At 35.2% G+C, this 12,970-nt stretch overlaps 1 protein-coding gene across 2 annotated transcripts in view; it reads left to right on the forward strand.

Annotated features, from left to right (window-relative positions):
* Positions 1-12,970, forward strand: part of Hk (potassium voltage-gated channel subfamily A regulatory beta subunit hyperkinetic) — a 398,149-nt gene that overhangs the window by 373,578 nt on the left and 11,601 nt on the right. For both annotated transcript variants that reach the window (XM_072534383.1, XM_072534384.1), the window contains one exon: positions 1,768-1,898. In XM_072534383.1, the coding sequence (XP_072390484.1) occupies positions 1,768-1,869 (102 nt within the window). In that variant the 3' untranslated portion in view covers positions 1,870-1,898. The remainder of the gene's footprint in view (positions 1-1,767; positions 1,899-12,970) is intronic.

Below are 12,970 nucleotides of genomic sequence, written 5' to 3' on the forward strand. Positions count from 1 at the left end.
ACCACAGAAAACCGATCCCTCTCTGTCCGTAGCAGAGCTTGAAATAAGCTATTTATTTGTTGCGGCAGTAAAAAAGTGGAGTTTTCTCCAGGATATTTATGTATTCATCAGAAAGTTTGTTGCTGGCTAAGGTCAGCAATTTATTGGGTAGGAAGGGGAGTTTACGTTTGAAAGATCTAATAAATACATTGCAAAAGAATGAGCAGTAGTTTTAATGATATTTTGGGCTCTAAGGTTTTGGCCTCGGATGGTTTTGATTGTATATCCTGCTCAGAGAGTAGAGTCTCTCATTGATGGACTGGATGTTCGACAGTTGATGTATGAGGGTGGAGGGGTAGTCAGAGCGTTTGTAGTTTACTCGACGCAGAATTCCCCGTTCCAATCCCAGCAGTTGTTGTGTAAGGCCGTGATTAAACATGGCATATATATTTGCTCTACATTAAATCTCGGGCATAATTAATGTTTTGTATGTATGTATAAGTGCTCTACATTAAATCTCGGGCATAATTAATGTTTTGTATGTATGTATAAGTGTCGATCGGATTAGCCAAGCGGGCTGGGCGGCTGGCTTCTCCTTCGCTTCAATGCGAGAGATGTCAGTTCGATCCCCAGCTCGGTGTGCAGAAAAAAAAGGCTAACGCAGCAGTTTAAAATTCTAAAATGAATCTGCGGCTTAGTCTAGAATATGCTGGTATCTGATCGGCCTATGGTGGAGCAGTACGGCAAGAGATAAGGGCTTGCGGCTAGGTGATACTCCTCCATAGATCCCTACCGGAAGGGCGTCGAACGCCTAAATACCGGGTATATATATATATATATATATATATATATATATATATATATATATATATATATATATATATATATATATATATATATGTATGTATAAGTTTACGTGAGTGTGTCCGTCCGTTTGTCTAACACAAAGGGCATTGAGTAAACCGACTCTTCTCCTCACCCTGTTACGGGTTGCAGCCGAATCAGCCCTTCAGTTTAGTTTTTCTGTGAACACCACACCGAGGTACTCTATCTTGTTACGGAGTTGGAGTCGGTCGCCCCAAAGTCTCTGCCCCAAGGTCGATGCTTTTGGCTAATCTGTGTGTAGTGTATTCGCTGAGATTAGGGTGTCTGAAGATAATCAATATCAATTAAGTTTTGTTTGAGTTTGGTGTTACTCTCCATCTCCCACACCATCTATCGACCTGGTCAAGGTGATTTTGAGCAAACCTACATAGAGCATCTGCATTTCGAGATGTTGTTACGAGGGCAGTGTCATCTTCGTATCATCTTAGGGTTGGAGAATTCGCTGTTACGTGGGTTGGGAAAGTCTCTGTTTATAGTGTAGAGTATTGGAGCCAAAGAACCTTGTGGAATTACTGCTGTAGGAGTAAATGAGGCTGAGAAATGACCTCAAACCTTTACCTTGATTTTACATTGAGTTACATATGAATGCATAAGTCTAACGAATGGAAATCGCTAAATTCGACCGGAAATCATCGGATTGATTGTGGGCGTTAATACAAAATGTGGAGGGTACACTAGAGGAAATATGATTTTGATCTCTGTCTACTAAGTGGAAACATAATGTTAGTATCTCTGTTAGTATATCTCGGTAATTTTGTAATACTAACTATAAATTGTTGTTTTGCCGTATCTGTATGCCGTATGTTATAATTTCTTAATTTGGTTAATTTGGTTGGTTATGTACTTAAAGTACATAGCACAGTAGAATTGATTAAATGATAAATTATTATTTGACTTTTGCAGCTTATTCCGAAGTTGAACACGAATATGGTGGCGGAAATCGAGCGAATTTTAGAAAATAAACCAACCCGACCTCCTATGGTTTCTACTTTAGCGCTTAGATGACAATCAATGTGCCCCCCTGGCTCCATCAGGTAAATAATGTTAAAATAATTTTATATTCACAACATAACACTAATTTTACATATATCAGTACAAAATAATACTAAAACATTATTTTTACAACTTTTCTGCATGGTACAAAATACATGTAAGTTGTTTTTTGATAACAAAGTTTATAATGGCTCATGATGATTGAAATGACATGGTTTTAAAACTTTGTGGAATATTTTCAATTAAACCTAAGCGGAATCTATCTAATGCAGTAAATATATACCTAGGTATTGAAAATAATATAATACAATAAAAATATGAAATATGTTAGTTTAATAGAGGGCAGAAAACTAGAAACTTAGTATAGCTGGTTTCAAATGCAGTGGAGAGAATTTCTCGGAACAGTAATAGGTAACGTAACAAAGCAGTGGCGTTCCAAAAAATATTTGGATTTACAAAAGGTCACATTGTGGAAGATATGAGCAATATTACTAATTATTAATAGAGAGTGTTTTAACGTTAACATGGTTGTTCCATACGATCCATACGTAATTAGTTATATGCGACATGCATTTTCCAAGTAGGGGAGACCGGGGACAGTTGTAATAATTTCTGTATTATTGCACACTTCATCGTGCTTCTTAAGCACGATATTATGCAATTTTGGAAAATTGTTATATGAGTCCGCCAGATGCAAAACTTTGTATTTACCGTATAAGTTATTTGCATACGAGTTATTTGTAAAAAACTGGTAAATTTTGCAAAAAACCTTAGATTTAATAAATGGCACTTTTTTGTGATAGATAAATGCTTTATTACTTAAAATATCATTATTTTTCTTAGAAATTTATGAAAAAAATTTGAAAATGCCGAGTTTTACAAGTGAACTATGTAAATACAGATTTATGCAACTAACATTTGCAAATACATGGTAATAGTCACCCATTAACGATATTAGTGGTTCTTGGATTAGTATTTTTTCCAAACCTAGTGTGTTAGGAATAAGGAAGAAAGCATGTGGATGTAAACTTATAGTCAACAGTTTATTTTTATATAAAGTACAAAAGGTCTTACAAATTATGTGTATATATTTATATTAATTCCTAAACTCTAAGTTCCTCTGGATCCTCATCATCAATATGATCATTTTTTGCAGCACTCCCGTTATTATATGTCTGTACGCCAGTATCTATTATTTTATAAAATGTGAGATCCGTCTCTCCTCTTTTTCCCCTTTCGTATTATAGACTTGCTGAACTCTATGTTAGAACGATAAAATATTTCCGTCCTTACCGTGGCCATATGATCGTTCTCCTTAGAAAATATAAATCTTTTTAATGCATTACATTTAAAGTGCCACTGGGAACGTTTTTAACAACAACGTCACTCGTCTTTGTCCAGTCTGATATATACCAGTCTTTACCAAGTCTTAGCCCCTTTGAGTGTTTTCTAATTATGTCTTCATATTGTTTTCTGTTTATTACAACGTTCTTTTTTTTTATCTCCCTTTCTATAATACCGAAAATTATATCTGGTGACAAAAAGGAATGACCAACAACAGGAAACGTAAACTTCACTTCCTTGATGTGACCAGGTGCTTCATCAACCAACCGGTAGACTATCTTAGACATCATCATGCTATTCTTGTTCTGTCCACCACATCCATCTGCAAATAGATGAACTTTTTCGATATGATTTGTAAAATTGAATTTTATGAGAGTGTCATGTACAGTAGAGGCAACAGCATGTGGAACTGTGGAATGACATAAGCAGAATCTGGATGGGTATTCCGCAATATGATATAGACCACTTAATTCGATCAATGCCCCATAGAGTAAATGAGCTTACAGAAAATTAAGGGGAAGCCACTCATTATTTATTTTTTGACGAAAATTACTTTGCAAAGGATACCGCAACTATCCTTATGGAAAACCGGCCTCGGTCAAATTAAACGAAAGTTCGGTCAATGATAGTTCTCAGTGCGTAGATTAAAAAATCAATGGGACCTAGGTCTGAAAAACTATTATTCTGAAGCTACAACCTTCTGAAGTTATTGGCTTTACGTAGTCAGTGTACGTCAAGCGTACTTGTTTACAGTCAAATAAACGAAAATATTTATTTTTGAAAGAATAGAGACACTTTTCTTGATGCATATTTGCACGGTGATAATGAATTATTGGTCAAAAATAGATGCATCATATTTTAGTCTTCAGAAAACCGCCGAAAAGTTTTCGAAAAACTAAAGAACAGCGATAGAAAATGTGCTGCTAGAGAGACATAAGATTTAACATATTTTCACAAATACTGCACACTTATCCAATACCAGCATAGCTGTATTTCCGCCTTATCTTCAGAAAACTACTGAAGTGCCTTCAGAAAACTGAGGAACAACCACAGCGACAAGTGCTGCTAGAGCGGCACAAGACATTTCACGCTTTCACGCATGCAGAATACATACCTGACTTTGGCAAGGCAACAGCAATTTGGTTTTCAAAAAAATGCTGAAACATTATTACATAAGTATCACCCACCAATCCACATGGAAGGAGCTATAACTGAAGCTGCTCAACAATGATAAACAAGATTATTAATTCCTAATGTGGTACAAGCTAGAGTTGAGACTGACAATCTGATTAGAAGAAATGGTCAATGAAGAAGGCTTTATAATGACGAATTTGCCAACTTTCTTGTTTTTGATTTAGAATACCTAAAAGATCTTCTTCTTCTTCTTCGTCTAGCCATTCACGTCCACATCTGAACATAAGCCTCTTCAAGTCTTCCTTTCCATTGTTTTTTATTGTACGCTACTTGTAGCCAATTTTTCCCGGCAGTCCTTTTCAGATCATCTGTCCATCTCATAGGAGGTCTGCCTCTGGGTCTTTTGTGTTGGTATGGTCTCCAGGTTAAAATTGATCTGTGCCATTTGTTTAGATCGCTCCTAGCTACATGTCCAGCGTATTCCCATTTCAACTTTAATGATTTTTGCACCACATCGGTGACTTTGGTTTTCTGTCTTATCCATGTGTTTGTTTTCTTGTCCTTAAGTGATATACCTAGCATTGCTCTTTCCATCGCGTATTGAGTGACTCTAAGTATATTCATATTCTTTTTTGTGATTGTCCATGTTTGTGCCACATAAGTTAATATCGGAATAATGCATGCATCAAAAACTTTAGATCTAAGATGTAATTGAATTTGTTGATTTCTGAGTATATAGTTCAGTTTACCGAATGCTGCCCAAGCTAACTTTCTTCTTCTTTTTATTTCTTCAGTTTGAATTTCCCTATTTAGTATTATTTTTCGTCCTAAGTATATATATTCTTCAACTTTTTCTATAACTTTATCGTTTATTATTGTCACGGTGTCTTCGGAGTGCATGACTTTTGTTTTGTTTAAATTCATTTTCAGTCCTATTTTAGAAGATTCAGTATGTAGTTCTAAAAGCATGGTTTGCATTTCTTGTAGGTCAGTAGCTATCAGGATTATGTCATCTGCAAATCGTAGATTACTGAGGTAGCGGCCATTGATGTTTATTCCCTTATATTTCCAATTTAGGTTTTTAAAAACGTCCTCCAAAGGTGAACAGTTTGGGTGATAAAGTATCTCCCTGTTTGACTCCCCTGTTTAATGGTACAGGGTTCGTGTGTTCATTTTCATTTAGGTAGTATGTAGCTGTAGCTTGGTTCATAGTTTCTTTTATTAAGTTAATATATCTGCTGTCTATTCTACAATTTTGCATTGCGTTTATTACGGCCGTGTGTTCTATGGTATCGAAAGCTTTTTCGTAGTCTACAAATGCTAGGAAAACTGGAAACTTGTATTCGTTACATTTTTCTATTAATATTTTTGTGGTTAACAGGTGATCGGAAGTTGAATAGCCTTTTCTAAAACCTGCCTGTTCATATGGTTGGTATTCGTCTAATTTCCTTGTTAGTCGAGTAGTTATGACTTTGGTGAGTATTTTAAACAGGTGTGACAGTAGGCTGATGGGTCTGTAGTTTTCCAATTTCCAAAAGATCTTACGACCTCACATTATAAAATAATTAGAAACAATAATGAAGAATTTCAATTTGATGAGAATATGGACAAATCTGGATTCATAAGAGTTCGAATATTTTCTAGCTTCGACAAGCTACAAAACACCAAATCTTCATTTGCTAGAAGGTTGAATGGTTCATGAACAGAATGACGAAGATGAGTCTGCAAAAGACAAAATTAGCGCATACTACTGTGCCTGTTAATCTGGTGCGAGAACAGTGAGTTCTTGTGCTCATATAACCCGTGTGTTGTGGTTTGTAGGCTTTGCAAGACAGCAACCCACTATTATCCTGATGGGTCGTAACTTAACGCGACTTATGATGCATAAACGATTGAAATCTAGCATAGCATGATTTTAACTGGTCGGTGAGATGTCTTGTCTCTTGTCGGGTGGTTGTTCCTCAGTTTTTTTAAGGCGCTTCAATGGTTTTCTGAAGATAAGGCAGATTTGCAGCTATGTAGGTATTGAATATGTGAAAATATGATAATTCTTATGTCTCTCTAGCAGCACATTTTCTATCACTGTTCTTCAGTTTTTCGAAGACTTTTCGGCGGTTTTCTGAAAACTAAAATACTATGTATCTATTTTTGATCACTGATTCATATTCAGCGTGCAAATATGCATCAAGAAAAGTGTCTCTATTCTTTCAAAAATAAATATTTTCGTTCATTTAATTGTAAACAAGTTCGCTTGACGTACACTGACTACGTAAAGTCAATAACTTCAGAAGGTTGTAGCTTCAGAATAATAGTTTTTCAGACCTAGGTCCCATTGACTTTCTTAATCTACGCACTAAGAACTATCATTGACCGAACTTTTAATTTAACCGAGGCTAGTTTTCCATAAGGATAGTTCCGGGGTTATTTGTTTATAATGTTACACACAAAAAAAATATTTTTGTCCTTCTAGGTGTTGCATTTTTTTGGCCATCAGTATATTTTAATTTGTAATACAAGTTTGTATTATTAAATTATTTGTTTAAATTTTCGTTAAATTGATTTGATTACATAAGCCAATAAACATTTAAATCATCATGGACCATTAGGGTTATAATTATGCTTTTTTAACATTTCTTTAACATTTTTATCTCAGATTTTTATATATTTTGGCTAATTAATTACATAAAAACAAATTAAATATAATATAAACTTAATAACAAAAGTGCAAAATTTGATTTATGACAAGATTAATTTACCTCGAATAAGGGTACTTCTACTTACGTCGCAGTATAGATGTAATAAAGCAGATTTCTTAATATTTTTTACCAACAACTGTAAAATTAGTGTAGGAAAAAGCGGTTTTTAAATAGAAGTGAACGTATATTTTATAGATCCACATTATTTATCTGGAGGTGTATTAATTGATATATACTTAAAGGAAATGTGCCAAATATAGAATATGTCCTCATTATGGAACACCGAAAATCGAACAAACTCAAATGGGCAATGCAGGAACGGCACCATCAGCATATATCTAGTACTAGTTGTAAATTTGGTAGAATAGTTTTAATGAAAAAAAAAATTTACGGGATAATAAAAAATTATGTTAAAAGTATGGCTTATCAGCTACCTTTAATAAATTACCAAATCCATTTTCCAGAAAAGGAGACTGCTGTAAGAAAATGGTTGGATTTATGTCTGAAATTACACAAGGATACAATTTCTGTTATAAAGCGAACTGGAACGTCTATTCATCGAGCCAAAGGCTTTAATAAGAAAAGGGTGACATACTTCTTTGATATTTTGGAGGCAGCATTTGAAAATCATAAATATTTAACTGATAGAATATTCAAAGTGGATGAAACTGGATTAAGTATTGTTCAGTCTAAAGTCTTCTTCTTTTTCTTTTTATGTAGACATAACTATATCTGTTTTTTAATGTGTCCCAGGTAAGTTGTTGTTCCATCGTTTTCGTAGTCTTCCTACTGATCGTCTTCCTATTGGGGAACCGTCTCTTGCCGTCTTTACTACTATATTTGTTGTCATTCAGCTTATATGATCGTTCCATTCTACTCTTCTATTTCTTACCCAGTTCTTGATGTTCTGCACCTTGCATATATGTCGTATATCTGTACTTCTAGCTCTCTCCCATAGTGTCTTACCATCAATTTTTCTAATTGTTTCCATCTCTGCTGTTTTTAACATCCGTTTTATCCTCTCTGTGTCAGGTCGTGTTTCTGTCGCGTATGTTATTATTGGTCTGATGACTGTTTTGTAAATTTTTCCTTTTATTTCTTTCCCGATATTGTTCTTTCTCCATATAGTTTCATTCTGCAGCCTGCGGCTCTGTTTGCTCTATTCGCTTGATCTTTTACTTTACTTATATTTAAACTCCATCACTTGTTTTATTTACATCTTTATTGCCGAAATATTGCCGACATTAGTGTAGATGAAACGGAATTTATTGGACCTCAAAACATTACACCGGTGCCAATCTTTTAAAAAAAGAAGGAGTAGGGCACCTGGAAAAGCAACAATTATTACCTCGTCTCCATATAAAGACGATTAATAAATTCCTCTTCAAAATAAGGCAAAACAGTAAAGCGAAAAGTGTTAACGGAATTATTAGATAACCAACGACCATCCTGCAGTGGCCAACACCTACGTACCTAAGACTAAAAAGAAGGTAATATTTCAAGTTTTGTCTTCAGAATGCAAATCAGTAAGTTTTAAAGACGATTCTTTAGATAATGGCATGATAGATATTACAGCAGACAATCCTTAAGAAGAAGATGCTACTGGTTTTATTTGGATGGAAAATTCTTGGAAGATAAAAAAGGAGATGTGTGAGAAGTGGGTTAAGAATGGTGTCATACAGATTGCTTCAAGACAATTAATATTTATTGTCAAGGGGTAGAGAAGGGGTAAAGAATGTCGTAAAATGTATAATGTTTTATTTTAAATATTATTTTTTTATTTATATGCATAGTACCGTGTTCCATATTAGGATCATAGCGTATTCCATATTAGGTTCAAAATTCTCCTTACTACCTATATTACTTTTTGAACATCACTATTTTTATATTTAAAATCTGATATATACAACATTAATGTGTATTTGTGAACAAAGAACTGTTCGTTGAACATTCTTTAAAGAAACAAAAAAATACGAACCAAATGCAAAACGGTATTCCATATATGGCACATCGCTCTTACTAAAATCGAACGGTTTATAAGAAGAAAAATAATACTAAGACCGGGTCATTTTTTCAGGTCTGTAAATAGTTAATAATCTCTGAGAGACACTAATTTCTCAATTTATATCTATCTAATTGACCGAGCGGTTTCTTATTTACCAAATTAGGATGCTCCTCTTTGATTTCGTCACTAAGTTTTTGGCAATATACTCGCCCTTTATGGTTGTTCCCTTGTTCCTTTCCTAACGAAGATCTTTACCTATTTGTAAAAATGTTGGCATAATAATAACCCTTCTGTTAACAAAACTGTTTTTATAACGGTATATTGTATTTGAGGTTTGTACACCATGGTACTAAATACAGGGACCAGAGACCCAGTCTAACCCCTTAGAATGACATTCGGGTGTTACAATTCATTGGAGCGAGGTGTATTGATTCGTGTTATCAGGAACCACTCCACCGTGCTCCAATGCTCCAGACCATCCCATTTCCCCCTATAGCACTCTGATGCGCGATAGGGGCACAACTATCAGCCAAATGCTTTTCGTGTGGAAGTCCTGTGCATAAGAACTCCAATAGGATATCCTAATCCGATCAATGCAGGCTAGCGTGAGGCGCTCTTTTCCTGCTTTCTCCAGTGATGTATCATCAAACTGAAATTGCTTGCTTGGGTCTCGAGTCTCCGCTTCGAGGTGCGCCCAGTTCGGCGACTCGGTGCCCGAGAATGTGGGCCCTTCGAGCACAAGTTTTGGGGTTTTATAAATTTTTTTGGATGGCTGTCGCCTTTTTGTTAGTATTTTTTTATTTTTTTTGTGGCCAAAGCCTTTATTTATTTTTTTTTTTTGGAGGTTGTCCTGAAAATAAACATTAGTTATTAAAATTGCCAGTGCTGCGTACTGGAGCTTCTTCTCTTGGTAGAGCTACGAATTATCTAGACTTTATGTATTGGCCAGGGTTTGCTATTTTGGTCTTTTGTGCTTCCGTTGATAGAATGATTCCGTTGATTCTCTAATTCTGCAAACCTAATTCTGGCTTTTTCTGCAGTTTATCTATCACCCTTACTTATTGTAGTTCTCTAAACAGAAAACATTCAACGACGTATCTGGGTACATTTGCCGCTTCTCTGAGGATGTTATTGTGGGCTGCTTGTATTTTCTTTTTATTTGAATTGCTTATGTGTCTTCCTGCGAGAGATGCACATGTGATTATTGGGAGTATGATGCTGTTTATCAGTCTCATTTTTGTATTTATCGCAGTTTGCTTTTTCTACCTGTGAGTCCTCTTATTGGTTGTGTCCACGTGTTACGTGAATGTTAAGCCTTGGTCCATAATGACTTCTAGGTATTTCGCTTCTCTTTTTCATTCGATGGGATTATTTTGCACTAACAGCTATTCCTCTGGGGTTTCTCTTTTCTTTTTGAATATGATTGCTTGTGTCTTCTCTGAATTGATTGCTATTTTCCATTGGATACACCATTCTTCAATGTTATCCAATGATGTCTGTAGATTGTTGACCGTTACTTCTAAGTTCTGTGTCATCAGTATAAAGGCTGCGTAGTGTTCCTGGTGTTCTTGGAACATGTGCATTGTGCACAACATTGTGTACAGTAGGGGTGGAAATTATTTCCTTCTGAAGTTTTGTCGGCAACTGCGGCAAATACTAAAAACGCAATACGGGGACATCGCCAAACCTCCCGTCGGTGCTGTAATCGATCACTGATGATGTTCCTTGCCTCGCTATCGTCGCGTGGATTGATATTGGGTGTTTCTTTAACGCGTGTCTACTGGTTGTGCCGTTTAGACGTCTTTTAGTGTCTCTTCGGGAGGTATTTTTGACAAGGTTTGGCTTGCGGTGGTCTTCTTTGGGTGCTCTAAATCATTGCGTGGTAGTGGTTGTGGATGATCTAGTGTACTGCGGAGGAGGGTCTCGACCAGAGAATAAAGGCTTAGAGAACGGTACTTTTCAGCTTTTTTATTTTTAATTTTTATTAACTGTCTCTAAATGAAGGCATCTTTGGCTGTTTTCTTCCTATCGACAGGCATAATTGTATAATGGAATTAAGAAACCACAGAAAACTTATTCCTCCCTCTCTATGTGAACTATTTAGCTAAATGTAGTAAAAAAGAGAAAACCTATGTATTCGTCAGGGAATTCGTTTCTGGCAGAGGTTAGCAATTTTGTGGGTGGGAAAAGGAATTTCTTTTTAGGATGTCTAACGTACACATTGCCCAAAGATGAGCATGGAATTTTTAGAATGTTTTGGGGTCGGATTAGGTCGGAGGGGAAGCGACTGGATTTGTAACTTACTTTACGCAGAATACTCCTCTCTAACGTTAACAGCTTTTGTGTGAAATCTCAATTGAGCACAGCATAAATATTTATTCTATATTCAATAAAAGGCCATATGTACGCTTTGCATTTGTGTATGAGGTTGCTATCAGATCTTGTTATAAGTGTATTATTCTGTTGAACACCTCTCCTGGATACTCGATGTGGTATCTGAATTGGAGTCTGTCTTCCTATAGCCTTAGGTTTATTCTTCCTTCTGTGTGTAGTAGCTGCTAGTGGTTGGACGTTTGACGTGTTTTTGATTGGGTTTTGCCTGGTTCGGGTGTTACTTTCCATCTCCCACACCACCTATTTACCACCCACTTCAGTTTCAGTTCAGTTGAGTTTGAGCACACCTTGAAAATGCATCTGTATTTCGTGATGTTGTTACCATGTCGATCCACATAACAGCAACACAGGCAAAGTTGTATGTAAGATGGTCTGTCTTAGTAGAAAAAAAAATCATATTATTTCAATAGCCACTAGCCACATATGTATGCACTAGGAAGCTGTATATTCAATGTGTATATCTTTTAATAATGTTCTAAAATATTCATTAAAATCTTGCTAGATTGCTAGATAGGCTAAAACAAAATAAATTAATTAAAACTGAGATAAAAATATATTGTTTCTATTATATAATTTATATCTATAGTATTTTTTAATTTTTATTTACTTTAGACGAAGAAGGGCTTACGTTCTCGATATATGTGTTATCTCTTAATTTAAGGTAAAATAGGTTTTCCCCTTTTTTGTAGATCCCCACGCAGGACAAACCACGCAACCCTTTGAAGAGCTGTTTTTCGCTTTTTTAAAGTATACCAATAAAAGTTTATCGTTTTTACCGCTAAATATTTGCGATGCTTCAAGACCTTATGTTTGAAATTTAGTTAGAATATCGCTATGACGTATTTTGAATAATATTTTATATTACTTTCGAGCATTTCCTTTATTTAATGATAAAATAATAAATAACCTAAACAATTTATTTACTTCAAGTTTTATTATGTTTCTTACGTTAATTATGTTTCCCTAAGTCATAAGTGAGCCAAAAGCTACCATCTTCTTCTGACGGTGCCACCTTGTTTCAAAGGTTGGCGATCATCGTGATAATTTGAACGCTGTTCATTATTGTTGTAAGAAGCTAGTTATACAACCAATTAAACCACTCTTCGAGATTGCACAGCCATCACATTCGCCTCTTTCCAACGCTACGTTTTCCTAAAATCTTTTCCTGTATAATATTCTGCAGCAGCTGGTATTTTCTTTCCCTCATTACGTAACCAAGGTATTGTAATTTTCGTATCTTTATTTCATTATTACAGAAGGCACCATACGGGATTTCAATTGCCAAAGATATTGGTAACGAGACTGTTAATCTCACAAAATAGTTGTTGAGTCATGTCCGATCTTGTTTACCATTTTTTTCCACTATCTTCTCTTTTTGATTATTTTTGCTTCGTTCCTTATTAAGTTATTTTCTTTTAGTTTCCTTGTAAGCACTGTCTTTATGTATATTTCGGTCTTCTTTTCTGTTTTTTTTTTTATTTTTTCGTAGTTTTTTTAGAAAAATTTACATTTTTACCACTACTGAATATTTCTGCAACCG

This window comes from Diabrotica undecimpunctata, chromosome 6 (genome assembly GCF_040954645.1).
Source record: "Diabrotica undecimpunctata isolate CICGRU chromosome 6, icDiaUnde3, whole genome shotgun sequence".
NCBI lineage: Eukaryota > Metazoa > Arthropoda > Insecta > Coleoptera > Chrysomelidae > Diabrotica > Diabrotica undecimpunctata.